At 44.9% G+C, this 22620-nt stretch overlaps 2 protein-coding genes and 1 pseudogene across 7 annotated transcripts in view; 1 reads left to right on the top strand and 2 right to left on the bottom strand.

The window, feature by feature from the left end:
- SETD2 (SET domain containing 2) overlaps positions 1-16561 on the top strand; it is a 77756-nt gene extending 61195 nt beyond the window's left edge. Inside the window, exons 17-21 of one of the 2 annotated variants that reach the window (XR_002776296.1) lie at positions 1472-1583; positions 9705-9756; positions 13417-13497; positions 15249-15350; positions 15712-15801. Coding sequence is in view for 1 of the 2 variants with exons in the window: in XM_011375323.2 (XP_011373625.2) it covers positions 1472-1583; positions 13417-13497; positions 15249-15350; positions 15712-15873 (457 nt within the window). In the remaining variant the exon portion in view is untranslated. Of the gene's footprint in view, positions 1-1471; positions 1584-9704; positions 9757-13416; positions 13498-15248; positions 15351-15711 lie in introns of both variants that reach the window. The other variant, XM_011375323.2, reaches the window with a different exon arrangement.
- LOC111729592 lies at positions 5529-5647 on the bottom strand (annotated as a pseudogene).
- A 2526-nt stretch (positions 16562-19087) lies between the features above and the next one.
- On the bottom strand, positions 19088-22444 carry LOC105302343 (death domain-containing membrane protein NRADD-like). Of its 5 annotated transcripts, none has more exons than XM_011375320.2 (6): positions 22293-22444; positions 21279-21344; positions 20999-21141; positions 20058-20244; positions 19798-19940; positions 19088-19710 (listed from the first exon to the last, which is right to left on the bottom strand). In XM_011375320.2, the coding sequence occupies exons 3-6, from the start codon at positions 21039-21041 to the stop codon at positions 19391-19393; spliced, it is 693 nt and encodes a 230-aa protein (XP_011373622.1). In that variant the 5' UTR covers positions 21042-21141; positions 21279-21344; positions 22293-22444; the 3' UTR covers positions 19088-19390. The 5 variants fall into 5 exon arrangements, with proteins under 5 accessions (XP_011373622.1, XP_023376359.1, XP_011373623.1 ...); XM_023520591.1 differs by lacking the exon at positions 22293-22444 and adding an exon at positions 21913-22237; XM_011375321.2 differs by lacking the exon at positions 21279-21344 and having other exon boundaries at positions 22244-22444.
- Between the last annotated feature and the right edge of the window lie 176 nt (positions 22445-22620).

The raw sequence follows: 22620 nt of genomic DNA, 5'->3' as shown, positions 1-22620 counted from the left end.
CATCATGTTTCCTTTAATCTTATATGTCTAATAGGTGAGAAATCTCATTTTCATTTCCACTTATTTTATTATTTAGATGGAGCGTCTTCATTAAATTATTGGCAATTTGTATCTTTTGTGAATTACTTGTTTGGAGTATATACTCATTTTCTGACAGCATCATTAGATATCATTATCAAGGGTATTGCATATGTTTTTGTTTGTAAGTCTTGTGACATAAAGAAGTTTAAAATTTTCATACAGTCAAATATTTCCCCTTTACATTTTCTGCTTAGAAAGACCTGCCTTCCTTCTGTAAATACTTATCTAAAACAAACCCTCATTCTCTTGCTCCCTGAAAACATAGTGATTTTAAAAAACCATTGTTTGCAAATTTTACCAGAACTTTGTATTTTCGGTACTAAAACAAGCTTTTTAATGTACTATTACTTTTCCAAAAATAAAAAAAGATTGCTATGTCTTATTTATATGTGTACCTTTTCCATCTTTTTTCTAAGTTTTCCTTAGCTAGCACCACACTTCCCACTCTGTTCACTTGCCACAATAAAGCCACAGCTGCTTGTGGTTCTTTGATTACAATAGAAATCTTGAGCCCATTTTTTAATTAGTTGCATTGGTCTAGAGATAAGCCTACTTTTACAATCATCTGCAAAACTGATTTACTTCAAGTACCTTTAATGTTGCTGACTAAAGATTGGTGTGGTAGGAAAGCAGAAGACTGTAATGGCGGGATTGGCCTGCCAGCTTCTCTGAGGCTTTTGATACCTTAAGTGATCCCCCTTAATATTCGCCTGCTTATTTTCAAAACAGCTAAAAACATACAATGAGATAACCTGGTTGAACCCTTCTTTTTGCAGTCAGATGAGAATATATTTTTCAGAGGGCACAATTTTTTAACCCATACATTTTTTAACCTGAAACGCCTGTGCCAGAGTTATCTGTTTAATGCTGCTAGTCATTAAGCCAAAGGGGAGACTACAAACAAGAGGCTCCTCAAGTGAAGAACTTGCTCACATAGTCGAGGATCGTGAGGAGTGTGTTGTGATTTGTTTTGTGGTGCTCCAGGCACATGCCAGGTACAATCATTGATCTCTTCACCTGTGTAGGAATGGCATAGGCAGGTACCTACTCCATGTATTTTTTAAACTTTGCTGAATTTTATTTTCTGGACATAGCCAGGTGAGAGACAGACAAGACGTCTGGTTTTACTTCTCTCTTTGACACCCAGCAGCAAATGTTGCCACATCATTGGCTACAGAAATACAGTAGGCTAAACAATGTATGTCTCTGGGATAGAATCATTGCCTCTGGGAAGATGTCAAAAGAATGTCTCAGTCTTATGGAGCTGACTTGTTCTGTGTCTCATTGCCTATTATACTTTATATATATATAAATATATGAGCAGAAATGCCTGTGCCAGAGTTACCTGTTTTCTGGCCATGACAGCATGACTGTTCTTACCTTCTTCTAGGCAGACTCAGTGGGATCCTCCTACTTGGGAAAGCCCAGGAGATGATGCCAGCCTTGAGCATGAAGCTGAGATGGACCTGGGAACCCCAACATATGATGAAAACCCCATGAAGGTGAGTGTGGTGCACACATGTGTTTCCTGATCATTTGGGAGTCTCTGCTCTGTCATTTTGTAGGGTCAGTAAATAGCCACATGGTCTTATTCTGTTTTTCTTATTGTTCTGGAGAATTATACATTTAATAAATACTGGGGGGCGGGGCTAGGACATTCAAACAATACAGAAGTGTGGTATGTAGAACAAAAAATAAAACTGTTAATTTCTGTTCAGCTACTCTCCTTTCATCATTCTTTCCTCTCTAGAGGTAAATACTGTTAACCTTTTAGTGTAGGCTTTCTCAGTCAGGAGCAATTTTGCTCCCCAGGGGACATTTGGTAATATTTTAGAGATATTTTTGGTTATTACAATTGAGAGGTTGCTTCTGGCTTCTAGTGGGTAGAGGCCAGGGAAGCCACAAAACATCTTACAATGCACGAGACAGTCCTCCATAACAAAGGAACGGGCCTAAAATTTTAATAGTGCTATGTTTGTGAAAACTTGCTTTGTAGTATATTTTTCCAAGACCTTTCTGGAAAATACACACACAGATGTTTTTCTCTTTTCATTTTAAATACGCAAATAGAATCATGGTATTATTTCCTTTAATGTGTCTTAGCTTTTTCCCTGTAGATCTACTGCATTCGTCTTGAAGCTATATATGTTTCTTTTTAAATGTGTCTTGGCTCTTTAACTGAAGCCTTACTTAGGTGGTGTGGTTTAATGTCCTGCCATTTTTGGATTGGTGGGTCTGGAAAAAAGTTAACTTTACATTAAAACCTACCCAAAGGAGTATAACTCCCCACCCCTTAAAAAAAAAATAATGGTTTGAGACAGAGATATTTTACTATGGAAATACTAGTTTATGACAAAGATGGCAAAAAAGAACTTATTCCTAATCTCTCCCTTTGACAAGACAGTAATTGGGATTAGAGATCATATAAATAAAATATTTGGTGATTGAATTAGAACAATTTTTATCCCTTTCCACTTGTAACAGACTTACTGTCTAATGATGAGGTGTCTTGAATGAAATTAAAGACTTTATTTCTATGTTCTAAGATCTGAATAGCACTTTTTTTAAAATCTTGAAAACGAGGAGAAGCGCTTAACTAGTAAGTCAGTGGAGAGAAGTGGGAGAGGAAAGAGGAAGCAAGAAAGGAACCGGAATGAGAGAATTAAAGTGGAAACAAATTCATACCTTTTATATTTTCTTCACCCTGAGAGAAGTGTTCTTTCTTCGCCATGTATTTGCCATTTGCCAAAAAGATATACACTTAAGTTAAATCTATGTGGAGCTTGCTAAATTTCAAATGAATCATTTGAGTCACTTAACCATGTCATTCTAGGTATTGTACTGTCACATTTTTCTTGAATCATTTAGAAATATGCCCAGGATTGTTAGGCAACTGCCATCTAAATTATCTGGGAGCTTCCCAACAAACAAAAAAGCACAACTCCCTCTTTCTAGACTTTCATAGCTACATTAGTTAAGTCTTTTGAAAAATAAACAGAAGGGTTTGAGAAAAAATCTCTGATGCAGGACTACAGCTGAACTTTGAGACCAACTTTATAAAGCTTGTTGGAGACCTTGTATTTGGTATCTCACCATAAATTATGACTAATCTTTTGGTCTGATGTGTGTATATTAAGTTAGTCCTTCAAAGCAAATGAAGAATGGGTAGAAAGTCTCCTGTTGCTTATTTAACATTCAGAGAATTGGCCTTTCTTATATAAAGACCTTGTATTGGCAAATCCAAATTATTAATAACACAGCCAAGCATCGAGTAAGAGCTGAGAAGTAGAGGCAGCCTTACGTGCCATGCTTAGGTCTTGGACCTCCATTCTTTGTCTAGGTGGTGGGAAACAAGTGACACGATCAGACTTGCCTTTTAGGAAGTTCTGTGGCGGAGGTGGACTGGAGGGGTTGACCATGGAGTTGGCGGCTTCCACGTGCACTTACTGTAATGGTTATATCTACTGAGCACCCAGCAGCACCAACCAGGCTTCACTTGTTAGAAATGCAGAATCTCAGTCCCTACCCCAGAGCTGCTGGATTAGAATCAGAAATTAACCATGTCCCTGTGATTCCCATACACATTAAAGTTTAATGGGCACCTTGTTGTGATTGCCAAAAGAGAAGTCTAATCATGAAAGCTGACTACCACTCAGAGAGAGTGTATTTATCAGGTTCTATCTGATAACATACAGAGAAAGTAACATGTTCTAGGCAAGGCTGTAGCTTCTCAAGCCTTACCCAAAATTAGTTATAATAAATAAGTACACTCCAGAAAAGCTGGAGCGCCCTAAAGTAACACAATATTCACGGTGACAACTGTTAAAAAATATGTGGGTATATAATTAGGTTTCAGTGAAAAATTATTTATTTTAACTTATAATGTGTCTCAGTATATTGAGTGTGAGTTCAAAGTTAGGGTTTGAGTTAATACTTATGTCCTTAATAAACAGCAAAGTAACAAACTGGTTGATCAGATTCTAAAGTTGAGAGAAGGTAGTTAGGTTTAAAGTCAGCAAGTGGACTATGAGGGATATATAGATATATCCCTTTCACCAACTGTAAAATATGAAACTCTTACTGCTTGCTTAAGTTATGAAAGCTTGAAAATTGAAAGGCCAGACCTCAGACAAGATACATATTCAGAGTATTGGCTGTAACTTAACTGTACTTGAGGAACTTCAGAAGGAAACCATAGAAGTATTTTCTCACAGAGTCTCTACCTGGGAGTTTAAACCACCAACTTAAAAGTATAATTTTTGTTTTTATCGTATAGTGAGGTAATAGAGATGATTTTCAAGATGAAATTCCACTTGGGAATGACTAAGACAGTGGGATTCTCAATGTCTAATGGGAAACTATTCCTTGGTGCTGTGCTATAGTGTCAGCTGTAACAGAAGGAACATTTTTCTGTTTTCAAGTAACTGTACCACTCATTATCAGTATTAAAAAAGATAGCTTGAATGTAACATCATCACTGATGTAAGAGACCACAAAGAACCCTATGTATTTTGAATACTTTTTCTTAAAACCTCATAATAGACTTCTGAAAGAACAAGATATTTTAATATTTTAAACATATGCTATTACTTTCATATTAATTAGCAAGCATGTATTATATATATCCCTCCAGGTGTGCCTCACTTGGTACATAGAGAAAAACTGGAAAAGTTAAGAAATTAGAGCATTTGCTTTTATAGCAGAGTGGTTTGACTGAGGGACTATCACTGTGTTGTATAAACTGTAAGAGAAGTAGAATTTCCTTAGACCAAACCACACAGTACAGCCTTTTTCTGTCATTTCTTTAAGACTAGCCTACCGACATTTGTTTCAGTTATTTCATCAAATTATTTTAGGAATATTAAGCGACAAACAACAAGGAGTCCGTTCAGGTGTCTGCAAAAGCAAATATAACATATCTTAGGACAGGAAAGTACTATACTAAATCCAGTGCTTAATTCAAAAATAACTCCGATGTATTGTTAAGCTCGCATATGTTGGGAGGGATGTTGGTACATGTGTAAAGATGAGAGGGAATGGGGAAAATATAAAAAAAATTCCTCCTCCTAGCTCCCACTTGCCTCGGGGTTATAGAGTAAGACTTCCAATGTCAGTTTTCATTCAGTTTTCAGAGAAGACTGAAAACTTTTTCATTATTCTGCTTTGCCATAGTACAAAAGTCTCTTCTGGAATTTGTGTAATAATGAGAGTGCACAAAGTAGTTAAGCCGCCAAATGTGTTTCTTATTGTGAACAAGTAGTTAAAAGGAAGAGGTGTTCCCTATTCTACCAAACAGAATCATAATCAAACCAAAACAGCTTATAACTTTAATTTCTTGAGTGAACATTTTTTTTTTTTTTTAGGCGAGGCAGCCCTTGCTTGACCTCACAGATTGCAAGGACCTTGTCAGCTTACAATCCCTTATTTTTTAATTTTTTTATTTTTTATGCCTACAGCACCTGGTCTTCCTAGGTGGTCTCCCATCCAAGTACTAACCAGGCCCGACCCTGCTTAGCGTCCGAGATCGGACGGGATTGGGCTTGTTCAGGGTGGCCTGGCTGTAGTGAGTGAACTTGTTAATAGGGATTGATCTGTTCATGAAATAGTCGTACCATTTCTACTGAGCAGAATATAAAAATCAATTTGAGGAGTTTTATACCTAATGTTTGATTTTATGTAAGTGACACCTTTTTGGTAAGCAGCTCGAAACATTCTGGCCTTGGAATTCAGAAGGAAAGAAAACAAATCATCTTTCTACAGCCATTTGCTTTCATCTAAACTTTTTCTCCCTTGTTTTTGCGCATAGAACACAAAGGTGACACATTTAATATTACACCCTGGTGTTTACAAATGCTCTTTCCCATCCCTGACAAACACTGATCTTTTTTTTACTGTCTCCACAGTTGCCTTTTACAGAATGTCATATAGTTGGACTCATTAGTGTGTAGCCTTTTCAGACTGGCTTTATTCACTTAGCAATATGCATTTAAGGTTCCTCCATGCCTTTTCATGGCTTGATAGCTCATTTTTTTTAACACTGAATAATATTCCATTGTCTGGATATAGCACCATTTATTTATATTATTTGTCCTTCAGCTACTGAAAGACATCTCAGTTGCTTCCAAGTTTTAGCAGTCATGAATAAAGCTGGTAAAAACATCTGTGTGCAGATTGTTTTTTTGGACATAAGCTTTTCACTTACTTGGGTAAATACCAAGAATCATGATTGCTGTATCATATGATAAGAGTGTCTTTAGTTTTGTAAGAAACTGTCAGACTCTTATTGTTAAAGGATATTTTCACTGGGTATTGAAATCTAAGTTGATACTTTATTTCCTTTTTCAACACTTAAAAGATGTATTTTCATTTTTTTTTTTTTTTCTAATAGGAGTATACATTTTATCTTTGTTCCCCCACATATGTCTTTCTTCCTCTCTGGCTGTAAGCAGAAAAATCTTAATTCTCTTTATAGTTGGTTTTTAACAATTTGATTGTGATGTACCTTGGTGTTGTCTTCGTTATGTTACCCTCGTGGATTTTTGAGCTTTTTGGATCTGCGGGTTTATATTTTTAGCTCTAAAATTTCAGTTAGGTTATTTTTTAAGAGTATCAGTTTCTTCATTTTTTATATTTTCCTTTAAGTCTTTAAACATTTTTAATAGCTGTTTTATTGTTGTCTGCTAATTTCAACCTCACTTTTATTTCTGGGCATATTAACTGCTTTTTTTTTTTTTCTTGTGGTTATCAGATTAACATTTTTTTTTGCTTCATGTGTGTCTCGTAACTTTCAGTTGAACGTTGGACAGTGTGAGTGTTATGTCATTGAGTTTCAGGGTTTAATTTTCCATCAGAGACTGTTGGGCTTTCTTCTGGCAGCCAGTTAACTTATTTATGGATCAACTTGATTCTTTGGAGGCTCGTTCTTAGGCTGAGTGCAGAGTAGCCTTTTCTCTTGAACAACTGCTCCTGCCTAAGGGATGGCCTTACTGGGATCTCCACTGAATGCTCAGGTTAACACCAAGATCTTTTCACTCTGGCTGGTCAAAGTGCAGCTATTTCTCAGCTTACTGTGAGCTCTGGAAACTGTTAGTTTATCACTCAGCTCAGACACTGAACTCCAGTCTCTGTCTCCTCAGCTCATGGAGACCATGCCGTGCTTGGGTTTTCCTCCCCACACTGGCGTCTAGTGCAGGTGGAAAGCAAGGGTAATCAAAGGGCTTGTTTCTGGGATAGTAATCCAGTCTGCCTGACATCCAGTATATGGAAACTTGTTTCATGTATTTTGTCTATATTTTTTAATTAAAAAAATAATTTTCAATTTTAGTTGACGTACAGTATTATATTAGTTTCAGGTGTACAGCATATTAATTAGACATTTATTTTGTTTACTTTTCTAGTTGTTTACAGAGAAAGGGATAGTCCTTTCACAGTTAGCCTGCCCTGTGGCCAGAAGCACAAGTCTGTGGAAGGTCTTGATAGAGGTATAATATACCTAACTATAAAAGTCGATTGTTTTAAGTTTACAGTTCAGTGACATTTAATAAATTTATCAAGTTTTGCAACCATTACCATAATCTGGTTTTAGAACCTTTTTAACCCCCCCACCTCCAGCCTCCCTGGAAGATTTCTCATACTTATTTACAGTGAATCCCCATACCTACCCCCAGCTCAATCACTGATCTATTTATAGATTTGCCTTTTCTAGACATTTCTTATAAATGGAATCATATAGCATATGGTCTTTTGTGACTGGCTTCTTATATAACATAATGTTTTCAAAGTTCATCCTTGTACCATGTATGAGAATTTCATTTTTATGGCCAAATGACATTCTTTTGTATAGGTATACCACATTTTGTTTATCCATTCACTGGTAACGGACATTTGGGTTGTTTCCATTCATTGGCTATTATGAATAATGGTATATGAATGTTTGTGTACAATTTTTTGGTTAGATATACATTTTCAGTCTCTTGGGTAGATACCTAAAAGTGGAATTGCTGGGTCATATAACTAATATCTGTTTAACTTTTTAAGAAACTGTCAAACTGTTTCCTAAAGTAGCTACACCATTCTACATACCTATCAACACTGTGTGAAGGTCCTGTGGGAGAATGTCTATTGAGGCAAGTACCTAAGGGGGAAATCCCATAAATGTCATGTTTCCAGCAAAAAACTATCTGGACATTCACTCTGTATCTTAGCTTCTTAGGCTTTTATCTCTGATTTGTCAGCTTTACCTTTTCTTGTACTTTTAATGAGAAAATTTAAATGAAGTGCATCTGTTGTTAACCCTTCGATCTGAATATAGTAGATGAAGGAAAAAATGAGTTTTTATCTTCCAACCAACCTTGCCCTGAAGCACAAGTCAAAGGCTTGAGATGTCAGTCTTCGTACTCTATCATCAGGACCCAGTCTGACTTGGAGAGCTAGGGACTTATTTGGATCTAACCTTCCTAACCCGATTACAACTGCATTCACCTAACTAGCATCTCAGTAGACAGGAGGATGCCTATGGTAACACATTTATTCCTTCTGCCCTATTTTTTCATCTTTAGGGCCTTCATTTAGACTTTAATCCCCCTGGAGGTACAGACTGTACCATTGTAAATTTTCATTACTTTAGAGGCCTTGCGTGAGATATTAGAGGTAGAGTAGTAAAACTGAGTACTAGTCTTAGAAACTTCAGTCTAAGGAAACAGCCAGATCTATCAACCAAGAATACAGTGGGATGATTGCTATAGTAAAATTATACAAAATGCTATGGGAGTACAGTGATTAATGGTCTGAGAAGATAGATCAGTAATATGTCCCAGGAAACACTATTTTACCTGTAGCTAACATGAGCAGGAAAGAGTATTCCAAGCAGATAAAGCAGTTTTTGCAAAGGCATAAAGTTAAGATAAGACAGAGCATATATAGAGAGCAATAAAAATAATTTGGTGTGGTGTTTGAGTACACACTGGGTAGTAAGCAAGACAAAATTATAGAAAAGTAGGTCAGATTTAAATTGTGTAAGATTTCGGTGTTCTCCTAATGTGATTATTGTATGATAGGTACTTGGGAGCCAATGAATACTTTTAAAGCAGGAAAGTCAGGTAATCAGACGTGTCCTTTGAGTGAAACAGGCCCCTTCAAAAAGGTGAGATTGGTAGCAGAGAGGTCAACTTGAAGAGTATTAACAATAGTTTAGGCAAAGTGAGGAACTAAGAGTGGAGATATTGGGGATTCATGCAAAGACATTTGCAAAGATTGTTCAGGGCTTCGCAAACAAGTGGGTATTAAAGAGGCAAGGGTGTCTCATCACCCTCATTTTTAGCTTGGGTAATTAAGATCCCATTATTCAGTCTAGAGAACGAAGGAAAGTTTAGGAGGAAGTTCAGTGTAGAATTTGAGTTCCCTACAGGATTCAGATAGGATGGCTGGTAGTTATATCTAGGTTTGAGTCATCAGGAAATTGGTGCTTGTTGGAGATATAGGGATATATGGTTTTGACATAAGGAGAGTGTGCAGTGGGCAGAGCATTCTTTGAGGAGTGCTATGTGGTGTTGGATGGGTGGTATTAAAAGCTGTTTATGATGAGATAAGCATCTGTGAGACCCTCCTCCTCTGTTTTCCTCCAGTGTTGTTCCCTACTCTTGGTCATCTTGTACTCTCTTCCATCATCCATCTGTGGTGAGTGTAAAATTAATTCTTCCCTTTGAGAACCCCTGATGCAAATTGTTGCTGACTGCTTGCATTATCGAGAGACAGAAGTTTATTTACTGCTGCCTTCTGACTTTAACATTCAGTCACAAGGTATAGTAGGTGTCCTAACTATAACTACATTATGTTAAAATAGTTATAGAATATTTCTTGAATTGAGAGAGTTGCAGAGGATGGGGTCAGGGGCCAAGATTGGTTAAGAGCCTTTTCAACTGATGATCCATCTTTGGGGTTAGGGGTAACTTGGAAAAGGATTCCACTTATCAGCAGTGGAGAGGAAAGCAGGAAATCCCGTTTGAGAGGGAATTATCAAAACCAGATCCCAGATCTCTGCAGAGCAGACACTTAATTTGCTGAATAAGCACAGCCTTATGGTCATCAGCTGGGGGACTAGAGAGAAACCCACCCCCAGGGCTGCACTACACTCAAGGCCAGATACACAGAGTAACAGGCCTGTGGTTCTTAGTGATGTCTTTAGGACCTCAGTTCCAGGTTTCAAATGAAATTCACTTCTGTCTGAATGAAGCAGATGGAGCGTATGTGTAATCCAGTCAGACTTTTGAAACTCTGTGTCTAGAAAGCACCTTGGTGATCTTTTCTCTTTCTGCTACCAAAGGTGGTAGCCAATCCAAAACAATATATTGAGTTTTTATTATTTTCAAGGATCCTTCTTTCTTCACCTTTTAATCGATGTATGTCGGTTCATGTAATGCAGAGTTTAGGTTGAATCATGTGTGCAGTGTTTCTGATAACTCTGTTTTTCCTTCTGCATCTGGATTTGTGCTGCCCCAAAAGATAAAGTTCCTTTTTGAAAAATGGAACATTTCATGTTCCAAAGAGTATTTAATTAAATTCAGGAAGAGAGAAGGATTAGCCCAGTGTATCCCTCTCTCTTTGTCAGGACCCATTTCAGTCAGGCCACACGCCTGAGTTCCAAGGCACATGGGCTTTGTGACATGATCATGTCTGTATGAATAATAAAGGATGTCATTTGCATTTGTCATGTTACATAATCAGTGTGTGCTTACTAGTGCCATTCAGTAAGCTTAAAGCTGTTCCCTACGTAGCCAAAAGGACTTGAAGCTTCACCTTGGATAATGTAAAAGTACTTAGGCCTTCCGTGTCACAATCATATCTGGTCATGTTCCAACCAGATTTCCTAGGAATCCAGACATGCCTCAGATAAAGGCTGACAGCAGGGTGAGCTTCTAAAGGCAGTAAGCCTGGCTTTCTGCCAGACCCCACACCTGCTCATGTCATCGTGTACTCTCACCTGGCCACAGCTCAGGTCAGTTCGCACCAAAATACTCCATTCACTGAAGCCCCGTGTGAGCCAGCGCGTAGAGAAGACAAACGGCTTATTGCGGAGGCCCTCACCCCTCTCCGGTGGGTTTCTAGAATCTCAGCAATACCACTTGCAGCACAGGTAGATGTTCCCTACCCCATGAAATAGCTTGTTACATTTTGGAGACCATTAGCCCAGTCTAATGTTTTTTCTGGTGCTAAAGGATTTTTAATTGGCAACAGGCATTTGGGAAGGTTGACAAACTTTATATATTGTAGAAGTGGTAACACTAAATGGGACTCGTTTGGCATTGGGGGTTGTTCTCAAGGTTTTCATGGCCGAGTCCATCAGGCCATCCTCAGCTCTGGCTCTGGCTCTGGCTCCTGGTGTTGCTTGGCATTAGCCAGTTTCCGAAATTATCTCTCATGCCATTTGCAGACCACAGATCAAGAGGGGTACGTGAATTTTAGTACTTCCAAGAGTACTTCATTTTGGTTTATGATTTCCATGATGTAAGTCTAGGTGCCCTTCATTTGAACATTTCCTTTCTCAATCCCATTTGCACAGCACTCAAAAGGACCACAAAACCTCCTAGACATCACTCAGTGGACTGTGCTCTATAACTGGGTTTTTAAAGCCCTACCAACCTCACCAAGTCAGAGATTAAATTAGAAAGGTATTAAATATGCTCTGGATTTATTGAGCTTTCTGAACACATACCCCATTCAGAGGGAAGCAGAACATTTCTGTTTATAATACTCTTGCTGAGAGCCTGGCCTCTTCTATGGGACCAGGAATCTTGAGACGGTTGTCATACCTCAGGGGGCTCTCTGTACTCATGGCTCATTCTGTTGCGGCTCATTCCTGAGATCTACAAGAGAACATCTGAGGATGTGCTGACGTTTTCTTGGTTGATTCAGGCAATTCTTGATCCCTTACTACCTGAGGTCTTATTGTGAAGCACACCCACACTCTGCTACTGGAAAAATAGCCATAAAGCCCCAAAGCAAAACATTTGAAAATGGATTACTGAGGGAATTTTTGTTTTGTTTTCTGAAAACAGAGGTTGGTCTGTATGTTCTTTCTACCCTCCCCTCCCCATCCTGCTCCCACAGCTGCAGAAAGTAGAGAAATGGAAAATATGTAAATCTTCTGTGAGAAATCAGGGAAAGTTGATTTGTATCAGCCCAGAGCCAAAGGAGTGCCACCTTTCTCCGGAGCCAGTCCGAAGCAGAGGAAGTTTAGTAGCCCCTTTATCAACAGCACTTTCACACTGTTGATGGAAATGGAGGAATCAGAACTGAGGGGTGGGTCGGGAGTAGAAAAAATTCTCTGAGTGGCTAGCCAAAACAGGAAGTGCCTGTAATACCTGCTGCAGCTTCCACATCCATCGGAAGTGACTTGTACTCGAAGAGGAATGTTCATAATCTTTTCCATGGCAAATTACATTTACTAGCAAGGGGCTTGATGGCTGGTGGTAGGCAAGGTATGGGAGATGGCCTTGCATGGAAGCTACTCTAAATGCCAGGGCTGCTGGCCCGTCACCTCTTAGCAGTGCCTGATGAGGGGGAATTTGGCAGCTCTCCTTCTGGTGCTGCTGGAAGGTTTGTCATCATCTTATCAGCTGGGGACAGAGTATCCTCTGTCTCTTCGCATCTCCTCATCTCTTCACTGACTCAGATGGCCCTTGTCTCCTTCCCCTCAAATCCTTGATACCTCTTTAGTCTTTGCGTTCCTGAACTAGAGATGCCAGCCTCCAAGGTATGCTGAAACTGGCTCCTACTGCTAGCTCTGCCTTTGGAGGAAACGATGGTATCCAAGGGAAATGGAGGGGCGAGGTGAGGACCACAGTGTGGTAGGACCTTCCAGGTTTTTGGTTTAAGGCCTTCGGAACAGGCATTTCGCCTTTGTCTTGGAAAGGGCTCTGAGCCCTTTCTTAGGCTGTGGGGGCCAAGAGAGGTGGAGCTTACAGATCCCAGGCCTTGACAGTGTAGGGGGAACTGAAGCTCAGGACAGGGGTCTGAGTGGTCCAAGTCACATGGCACATTCCTCCACAGAAGAGGTAACTCTGAAACCACTAGACATGTCTAGCTACATCAAAGACGTAGCTTTGACTTCGGGGAGAGAAATAGAACTTGGTTTATGAGAATGAGTCAGAGCCAGATGGCAGGTTTGAAATAGCAGTGGTAACGGCAGCCGGGTTGACTTCAGGCCATGGATCCTAAATGAATCCTAATGCCAAGAGTCGGGTAGCCCAACTAGGGGAAAGAAAGGAAAGTTCTGGAACAGCAGGGTATCACTAACCTGACCTCTCATGCCAGCATTATTTTCTTTTCCATTTCTAGACCTCAAAAAAGCCTAAGACAGCAGAAGCGGACACCTCCAGTGAGCTGGCTAAGAAAAGCAAAGAAGTATTCAGAAAAGAGGTAAGGTCTGGTGGCTGTGGGTGCTTAGTTCCTTGGGCTCAAACCTGAGCCCTTTCCTTTCTTGTCCTAAGTATGCACAACTATTTGCAGTGTTAGGCTGCCCTGCCTTTGGGTGTTCCCTGGCTCTGTGACTTAGCTGTGTAGTTGTTATGTGATGACACATTGGAATGTCCTTTACAGCTGTACAGCTGGGTAATCACTTCCATGTCTTTTATCGGATTTCATTCCCACAATGGCCCTTGAGGGAGGCAAGACAGGAGGAGGAATTCTTAAGGTTCAGAGGAGGCAAGTTCAAGACAGAAGACTTGAACTCAAGGCTTCTGGGTCAGAGTTCAGTTCTCTTTCTGTGTTATCTCATTTGGGGATCGAGGAAAGTAGCTCTTTATGCTACTGGAATTGTGTGTTTCTACCTCTCAGGACACTAACCTTCTCGTCTGCCTTAGGCATCTGGATTCTAAACTCCAGTCTTGATTCACCATAGGGGCTCAGAGTTTGTTGGAGGAAATGGACCTGTAGATAAGTGATGGCAGCTATGTGGAGAATGTGCCATGATAGCGCTGGAGGCCACTGTTCAGGGTGTCAGGATAGGAACTGACCAGGCCGATCAGGAGGGACGTGACTTCAGGCGGTAGAATGTACAGAGGCAAAAGAACGCACTGGCCCTTCCGGAGGTTTGTACGTAATCCTCAGGCTGTAGCACAGGGCGTATGAGGCTGCACAGTGTAGTGCTTCTTCATACAGAGCCTGTGTGTCTGTGCTGTATAGGGAACCATTGCAGGATTTTAAGCTGGGAGTAATGAGATCCCTGACTGTATTTAAGGAAATGGATTGAAGTGGGGGGAGTATGGAGGCCAGGAGATCACAGAAAAACTTTGCGTAAAAGCCTTATCCAGAGATAAGACTTAGTTTCTCACAGTCCTTGTGTGAAATTATTGGTGTTTCAGCTCAGCCAACCAGCAGCTGTTTATTTAGTGCCTACCTGGTGATATAGCCTTGTTTTTTGAATCTGCATTTCAGAGATGGGTAGACCCCCGTTCAGGGAGCTCCCTGGCGAAGTGGATGTCACTGACCTCCTTGTTCCCTTTGTCCCCTGGGATCTTAGCACTATAAATACTTCAGAGTCTTGTGCCTGGGTCTCTTTTGAGAGCCACTGGGTAGGACAGCACAGAGACAGCCCAGGAGAACATTGGAAGTTGTAAACTGAAAAGGGCACCTCCCTGCATCTTCTCCCACCGGCTGTCATACTGTGCTTCCATGTCCTCACGCTCCTGTAGTATGCACCGGATGAAATGTAGCATTTACAGAACCTTGAGTCACCTTCAGTAACAAAGCGCCTGCATTTTTTGGGGTTGCCGAGCCTCCTAGAAGCACTGGAACACCCTCTCTGCCCTGCCTCCAGGAGCCAGAGGACTTAGCTACAGTCTCTGTAAGGACATGAGATTCGTTACTGAAACCTGGGGCTGCTGTGAGACCAGCAGTGGATCCCGCTGCTGGGTGCCTCCATCTACTGCTCGAAGTCCGGCCAGCTCAATCCATCCAAGGAAGCTCTCCCTGTCAGGGCTGACTCAGGATCCTTTTTGTCTTATACCCAGTTGGCATACTGGCATTGTTCTGTCCAAACCAGCCAGCCGAGTGAGGAAAAGGGAAGGATCGGCCAGCGCTACTTGCTGTCTTTTCCACTTATTTCCTCAGTACAGCTTCTTGCCCTTTCTCAAGTATTGAGCGGTGTGTTCTCTTCTTCCTGCCTGCAGATGTCCCAGTTTATTGTCCAGTGCCTGAACCCTTACCGGAAACCTGACTGCAAAGTGGGAAGAATTACCACAACCGAAGACTTCAAACACCTAGCTCGCAAGGTATTCTCCTCAAACTGCATACCTTCTAAGAGGGCCTCTTTCATCATGGAAAGTGGGTTTTCCTTGCCAGACGCCCAGGCTAGGGACCCAGGAACGGGGAGGGGAGATTTGGGAAGGGAGGTCACCCTACTCAAGTGTAGCGATTCTTGAAAAAACTGCCAGAGCTGAGCTTGCCCTTTGGTGATTCTGGCACCAGCCTCCCCCAGCCTGTCTCCTTGTTCAGCTCCCAGCCTTGGTGAGAAGGGCGCTGAGGCAGCAGGCCCTTCCTCCACCCCACCCGCCCCGCCCCCGCTTCCTCGTCCACACAGTTCGTTTCCACTCTGACTGGTGGCTGTGGTCTCTCTTCCTCTGTCCTGGACAGCTGACTCACGGTGTTATGAATAAGGAGCTGAAGTACTGTAAGAACCCCGAGGACCTGGAGTGCAATGAGAATGTGAAACACAAAACCAAGGAGTACATCAAGAAGTACATGCAGAAGTTTGGGGCTGTTTACAAACCCAAAGAGGACACTGAATTAGAGTGACTTATGGGGCCAGGGTGGGAGGACAGGTGAGCAGCAGGTAGGACAGACTCTGGGGAGAAGAAATCCAGTGAGCCGTCTCTGCTCCGCCCTTCTGTCAAGGCTGTGCTACTGATGACACATCACCCTGGGGAATTCAAACCTGCAAATTTTAACAATGAGCCCAGAAATGAGCTCAGTCTACAACAAGCGATCCCTGGTCGTGAGCTTTTGGGGTGTGTGGTTAGGGGCCGTCAGAGCCAGGGGCTTAGGGGAGACCCTGCCCTCTAAGACCCCAGCCAGACCTGGCCCCACTCTCCAACCTGGGTCTCCTCCTTGGCGGTGCTGTCAGCGCACAGACCCATGCGCGTCCCCACCCACAACCCCTCACCCTGACGATCTGTATTATATTTTAATGTATATGTGAATATATTGAAAATAATTTGTTTGGTTTTTTCCTGGTTTTTGTTTGGTTTTGTTTTGCTTTTAGCCTCTACGTGCTAGGATCACAGGAAGACTTTGTAAGGATGGTTTAAGTTCTCCTGCAAGGTTTAATTTGTTATCATGTAAATATTCCAAAGCAGGCTGCCTTGTGGTTTCGGCCAGCCGTGTGCTATGTTGATAAGATTGATTTACTGCTTAAAATCACTTTACTTTATCCAATTTTTACTGAACTTTTTATGTAAAAAATAAAATTAATTAAAGAACTTGACACGTGTGTTCCGTAAAAGCTAGTCAAACATGTTTGTGCATAAAAATATTACTGGAGAGAGAAAGAAAAGATAGTGGTTATAGATGTGTGAAGTCCAAAATTGGTCTTTGAGATTGGAGCTTATCACAGGCCTTGTTCACCACAGGTCCCACTGGGACTAAAGCAGACATTTACCAGGTGACTGACACTTGTGACCTTGGGATCTGGTGGCTGTGCTGAGGAACAGAGTCAACTTGCATGTGCATTCCAGAGCAAAGGAAGTGGACCTAAGGCCTCACTGGCACTGGACTTCTTTACTTGGTTAACAGGTCAGTCAAAAGAAAGGCACATGTCTCCCCTTTTATACCTCCTGGCTGGGGAACAGCATCGACCCTCTTCCCTCCAAAGACTTGATTCCCCGAGCCCCCTGGAATGCCCATTTGATGCAAATTTGGGTCTCCCACCATGCCATCTGACACTGGGCTCGGACAATAGAGGGGCGCCCTTTTGAAAGGTTACAGTGTACAGGTTGTGATGAGAGTGGACATCTGGAGGATGCAGGGCCCAATGGAGACCCGCCCACACAGACACCCCTTGATGGACCAGTTGTCTGGGCAGTGAGGAGGGCCAGAGGCTTCAGGCCCATCTTTGCAAAGAGACTGGTCTCATTTCTTCCTCACTGGGGTCATTTTGCTCACCGCAGCAATGTCCCTGGGGAAGAGGCTGTGGCCTGCCAAATTGTGGGTGGCATGGACAGCAGTTAGAGTACTCATTGCCTGCTGGGCACTGCGCTGGGCACTTAGGGGGCTTGGGAAGGGAGGGCACGCTACTTAGAGCTCAGGCTGTGCTCATTTAATCCTCACAGGAATTGGCACTGTCTGATGAGGAAACAGGTTTGGAGAGGTTCAGTAACTCATCTCATACCCTCATATTAAAGGAGTTGTTAACATAGAAGAGAAGTCATAATCATTAGACATGCTATTTAGTGAGGTAGCCAAAGTCATAATCATTAGACATGCTATTTAGCAAGGTAGCCAAAGTCTGTCTTTTTCCATGACACTGCAACCTTCAAACTGTTGGAAAGCACATTATTATAGCAAATAGATGGACTCTAACTGCCTTCACATTTTAGAATTGTTTATTACAGTGTGTTTCAGTTCATGTGGTCGAGCATATTAGCAGGCGTGTGTGTGGCCATATGCACTGCTGCTTGCAACCAAGTCAGTCTCCAGACTCCAGGTTTCAGATTTTCCAAGGAAATCTAGGCAGCCTTGCATTAAAGGGTAGTGACCAGGATGCTGTCATATTTCAGATAGGACACCTTCGGAGAGGAATTGTTATTTTCTTCAAAACTTCCCTTCCACACACCCCTTGACACTTTCAGGCTCCAGTCCCCTCAGTGGCGATAAGGGCTGCCAGCTGAGAACCTGTTCATGCCACTCGATGCAGGATTTCACACTCACTGCCAAGCCAGTGGCTGACTTCCTGCCGAAGTAGATGTGATGTCTGCAGCGCTGGTCTGATTCTAACTGACTGAATGCTGAGCCTTTCCTCCTTTCTCTCCTGAGTTGTTATTGCCCAAGGGTCACCTGAGGATGAAGGTGGCTCTAAGCCTGCCCTTCCTTAGGTTGAGGAAAAGATTTGTGGGGTTAAGCGTCCCTGGTAAACTGCTTCTGAGGAATAGCAGCAGCAGCCTAATGAGTCTGGTTCTCCCAGAGCAGCCAGTCCCATTCGGCCAGGAGACGGGATCTACCCTGGGCTCCCTGGGCCATGACTTGATCCCAGTCTCCTGAGTGAGTTCTGGTGGCTTTGGGTGGGGGATGCCAGGATGATAGCCATTGTTCCTTCCTAGGTAGGGTCTGTCTGCTGTAGCAGCCCTCTCCGAAGGCACAGTAACCAGCAACCTGCCTGCCTCTCTCCGGGGTAGGCATATATGTGAGGTGCAAGTGATTTGGCTGCAGCTGCCTTGTCCTCAGCTGTCCCTCAAGTGAGCGGGATGACCTGCCTGTCCTGGGCTTCTGTAGAAATCACATAAAACAGCAGTGGAAGCACGTTTGGACCTTCCTCACCTAAACCTCCCTCGCCCTTTCTTCCTTTTCTCAACTAGTGGTGACCAGAGGCCCTTGGTAACCAGCCTCCCGAGACCAGTCTGCCTCCTGCCTGGAGGGACAGGCCTCCAGCTTCCCCTTGATGCTGGTCACAGCACAAGTGATGAAAATGGTCTCAACCCTAAGGCCCCTCAGTGCCAAACTGGGAGTCTTAGAAGGTAGGGTGACCTACTGAATGTGCCATTCTATTTCTTATTCTCCAGCTAAGGAAGCTAAATTTCAGAAAGAGAAAATATTTCCTATCACGGTCCAGCCAGTGAATGGCAGATACACTATGTGAATGCTCTGCCTCCAGGGCTCATGCATCTTCTCTGGGAGGAGCACAATACCTGCCGGCCCAGGTGCTCCTTCCACAACCTAGGGACCCCACCCGTTTTCTGGGCCTCTGCCTCATTGCCACCCAACGGTGTCGTAGGCCCAAGGAGCCAGACCGAGCCAGTACAATACTGTGAAGTTGCCTTTAATACGGAATACAAAAGTAGAAAAACAGTTGCGGCTAAGTACAAAGAGGTGGGGTGGGGCTCAGAAGGGCAGGCCCACTCCCCCCACATCCTGGTCCCTGTCTTGGAGGAAGGTAGGGTGAGGGGAGGTGAATGGTGACTGGACCTTCCGTGTCTCCCTGGGACAGAGCAGGCTGAGGCCACCGATGCCGGGAAGCCCATGAAAGGGAAGGCGCAGGAGGTGGGCACGGCAGGGAGCACCGGAGGAGGTTCCCTGAGAGGCCAGGCTGTCTAGGCATCGCTCATACCACGGAGCAGCCCTCCACTGGGAGGCCCAGAACCCGGACCACATCTTCACGGCCCATGGCAGCCAGGGCGTCCTCCAGCACCCTGAGGGTAGCACCGCTGCCTTCCTGGATAGCCCAGTCCCTCAGCAGAGTGTAGGCTGGCACACGGCCCTGGGCCATGGACTGCACAGCCTCAGCCTGGTAGCCCAGGCGGCCCGCCAGGCCCTGCCAGCCCTTGTCAGGTTCGCCTGATGCTTCCAGGAGCCGCTCCACTTCCTCTTGCTGCTGCCGAGGGAGGTGAAGGTAAAGCCGGCAGCCGATCTCAGGATGCAGCCCTGGGGCAGGAGACATGAGCAAATGAGGGTCTCAGTGCTGAAGCAGAATTAGGTCTGAAGGACTGTAGAATGGGGAAAGGGACTCACCCTTGTCGGGGACACAGGACTCCAGACCACTAGACGAGTCTGGGAAGACACTGCTATCCACATGCATCTGGTTCCTGTCCAGGGCCCCCAGCTCTGTAGTCCGAGCTTTGGCCAGTTGCTGTCTTTGTTTATGTGAGCGCCAGCTGCAGGGAGCAGGAGGGACCTGCCAACCTGCTCTCACCTTCACTGAGACAGAGAGAGAGCTGGCTGGGAGTCCAGATGGGGAGGGGACACCACAGGGCAGTGCCCAGGCCACCTACCACTTGAAGGCCACGTAGGCAAGTAGACCAAGGACCACGGTGGCCAGGACGGCACAGTAGACAGGGATGATGCTGCCCGAGGCCTCTGGAGGCTCAGGGGGAAATGAGAAGGAGGTATTGGGGGCCCGAGCTCCCCCTGCCCCTATCCATACTCCCCTATCCCTGTCTTGCCCCCTCCAGGTCTCATCTGTGGAAGAAAGGAAAGACAGTCGGGGCAAGAAATCACTAGATGCCCTGGGCAGCCTCACCTAGACTTTGCTGTCAAAAGTTCTGGTACGATAATAGCCTCTACTATGTAGAATCAAAAGCTCATACCATGGCATCAAGAGCCGACTGGCCCATTTTCCCATGCTCATCTCCCACAGCCTCCTCTTTGCTCCCACTCGTGGACACCTAGCCCTTAGTAGAGGCACCCTCCTCCCAGGCTTCCAGATGTCTGCCCTTGCTGTTCTACCTTCTGCAGCTCTAACTGCCTTCGCATTTTAGAATTGTTTATTACAATTAGCAGTAATATCCTATCCTGGGAATTGTTTATTACAATTAGCAGTAACATCCTATCCTGGGAAGCTTCCTTGTTCTCCCCCAGTCTCTCCCTTTTCTGGCTCCTGTCACACCTCCTCTGACTAATATGGCACTGAACTGCGTGTCCTGTCTCCCCTTCCAAGTCTGCACTGTGAGAGCCCATACATTTCTGTTGGTTTCTGTGGGGGCCTCTGTACACAGAAGACCTTGTAAATTTTTGTAAACTAAAGCTGAACTGGGAGGCAGGTAAATGCTACTGCTTGCTTCTGCCTGGAGGCTAGTTGTCCCAACAATCTAGTGCAGGCAGGGCACAAAGGATAGGAACTCCAGAGCCTGTGACTGCTCTTGTATGTGACCTACTCACCTGGAGTAACACCCATCCTACCCAGTGCCCAAAATCTGGATCAAGATGTTCTTACCCTCATGGGCCATGCCTTCCCTGTGGCTGGAGTTGTGAAGCATCACTTTGCCGGCTGGTCTGCACCTCTTGGAGAAGGAGTTGTAGTGTCATGGACAGTGCCCAGGCTATTGAGCTGGGAGACTTCTCTAAGTCCAGAAGGGGCTGTGTGCAGGGACATGGGAGGAATGCCTCAGGCCTGATGTCCAGAGTCCCTTGGGGATAATCTGTCACCCTCTCCCGGCTCATTCAATCCTGATTCATTCCAGGGCTGAGTTCCCTCCCCCCAACCCCCCACTCACCAATCTGGACGTTTCCTCCTGTGTCAGATGGACTGGGGGTGACAGAGCAGGCCCCAGCTGGCCAAGCTGGAGGAGCCAGGGTGCCGTTCAGGAGGGAGGAGGGCAAGAAGGGAGATGCCCAGCCCCATCTCAGCCCGAGCCAGGCCAGAGACTTCCTGGCTGGTGGGAGGCTCCCCTAGACTTCTCAGCACACACCCAGGAACCCAACACCCTTAGCCTCCAAGGCCAGGGGACCAGGAGTGACAGTACTCCCAGTCCTGCCTCCAAGGTCGGTGTCCAGCCCTCAGCTCCTGCTCAGAGGCTAGACAAGCAGGTACCTTAGTGGGTTCAGCAAGGGCAGAGAGCTTATGGGCCCAGAGGTCATAAACCTGAAGGACAGGCAGGACCACTCAGTCCCAGGACCCATTTGAACCTACAGGGCTGATCCTGCCGGAACCCACTTCCTGAGGCCTGGGGAGAGGCCTAGGTCAGGCTGAGGAGGGATCTTGCCTGTAAACTCATCTTGCCAAAACTCATCTCCCTAAACAAGAGTGTGTGCCTATGTTTATGGCAGTGCACAGTCCAGAAGTGGGTTTGGGACAGGGGCTGCGGTGAACCTTGCCACATTTCAGGTGTGTATATTCGTGTCACTTACCACATAAGGGGACCTTCCAGGGTCCTGGTTGGCGGGTGAGCCTGTGACCAGCGTGCGCAGAGGTAGCCAGGCCTTGCGTCTCCCTGACTCACTCTGAGCCTCGAGACTGGAGCCTCTACCGCCCCCACACCAAACACACCCGTCTCCAGGCCCACAAAATATGCACACACAGTGCAACACCCGCATACCACACCGCCCTGGCTTTTCACACACATCCCAACACAGGCGCCGGACCAGGACGGGCAACCCTCAAGATCGTGGGCCTCAAGGTGGGGGACAGAGGCAGCCCCCGGTTCCCGCCGTCCAAGAAACGCCGGGCTCTGTTCCCAACCTGCTTCTGTGTAGCGGCCGCCCCTCCTCGGGTCCCAAGATCCGCTCACCCTGGCGGGACGGGGGCCTCTGAGCCTCGGGACTAGCCTCGGGCCGGCCGGGAAGACGGTGTGGAATCCCTGGAGAGGACAGGCTGTGGGCCGCGGGAGACGAAACCCGCCGTGGCGCGGTGCGGGACACTGAGCGGGCGCGGGGCGGGGCGGGGCGGGGCGGAGGGCGTGGCCACCGGGGCCTCGCCCCGCCCCGCCTCGCTCAGGAAGGCGCAGGACCGCGCACGCGCGCCCACCCGACGCCGTGTCCGGTTGGCGGGAGCGTGAATGGCGTGCGGGGGTGGTCTTGCGGACTGAGGGCGCGAAAAACACGAGCCAGGAGGAACGA

This window comes from Pteropus vampyrus, unplaced genomic scaffold (assembly GCF_000151845.1).
Source record: "Pteropus vampyrus isolate Shadow unplaced genomic scaffold, Pvam_2.0 Scaffold271, whole genome shotgun sequence".
In the NCBI taxonomy this organism is placed as follows: Eukaryota; Metazoa; Chordata; class Mammalia; order Chiroptera; family Pteropodidae; genus Pteropus; species Pteropus vampyrus.
Note: the sequence above shows the minus strand (reverse complement) of the source record. Positions and strands in the feature narration are given on the sequence as shown.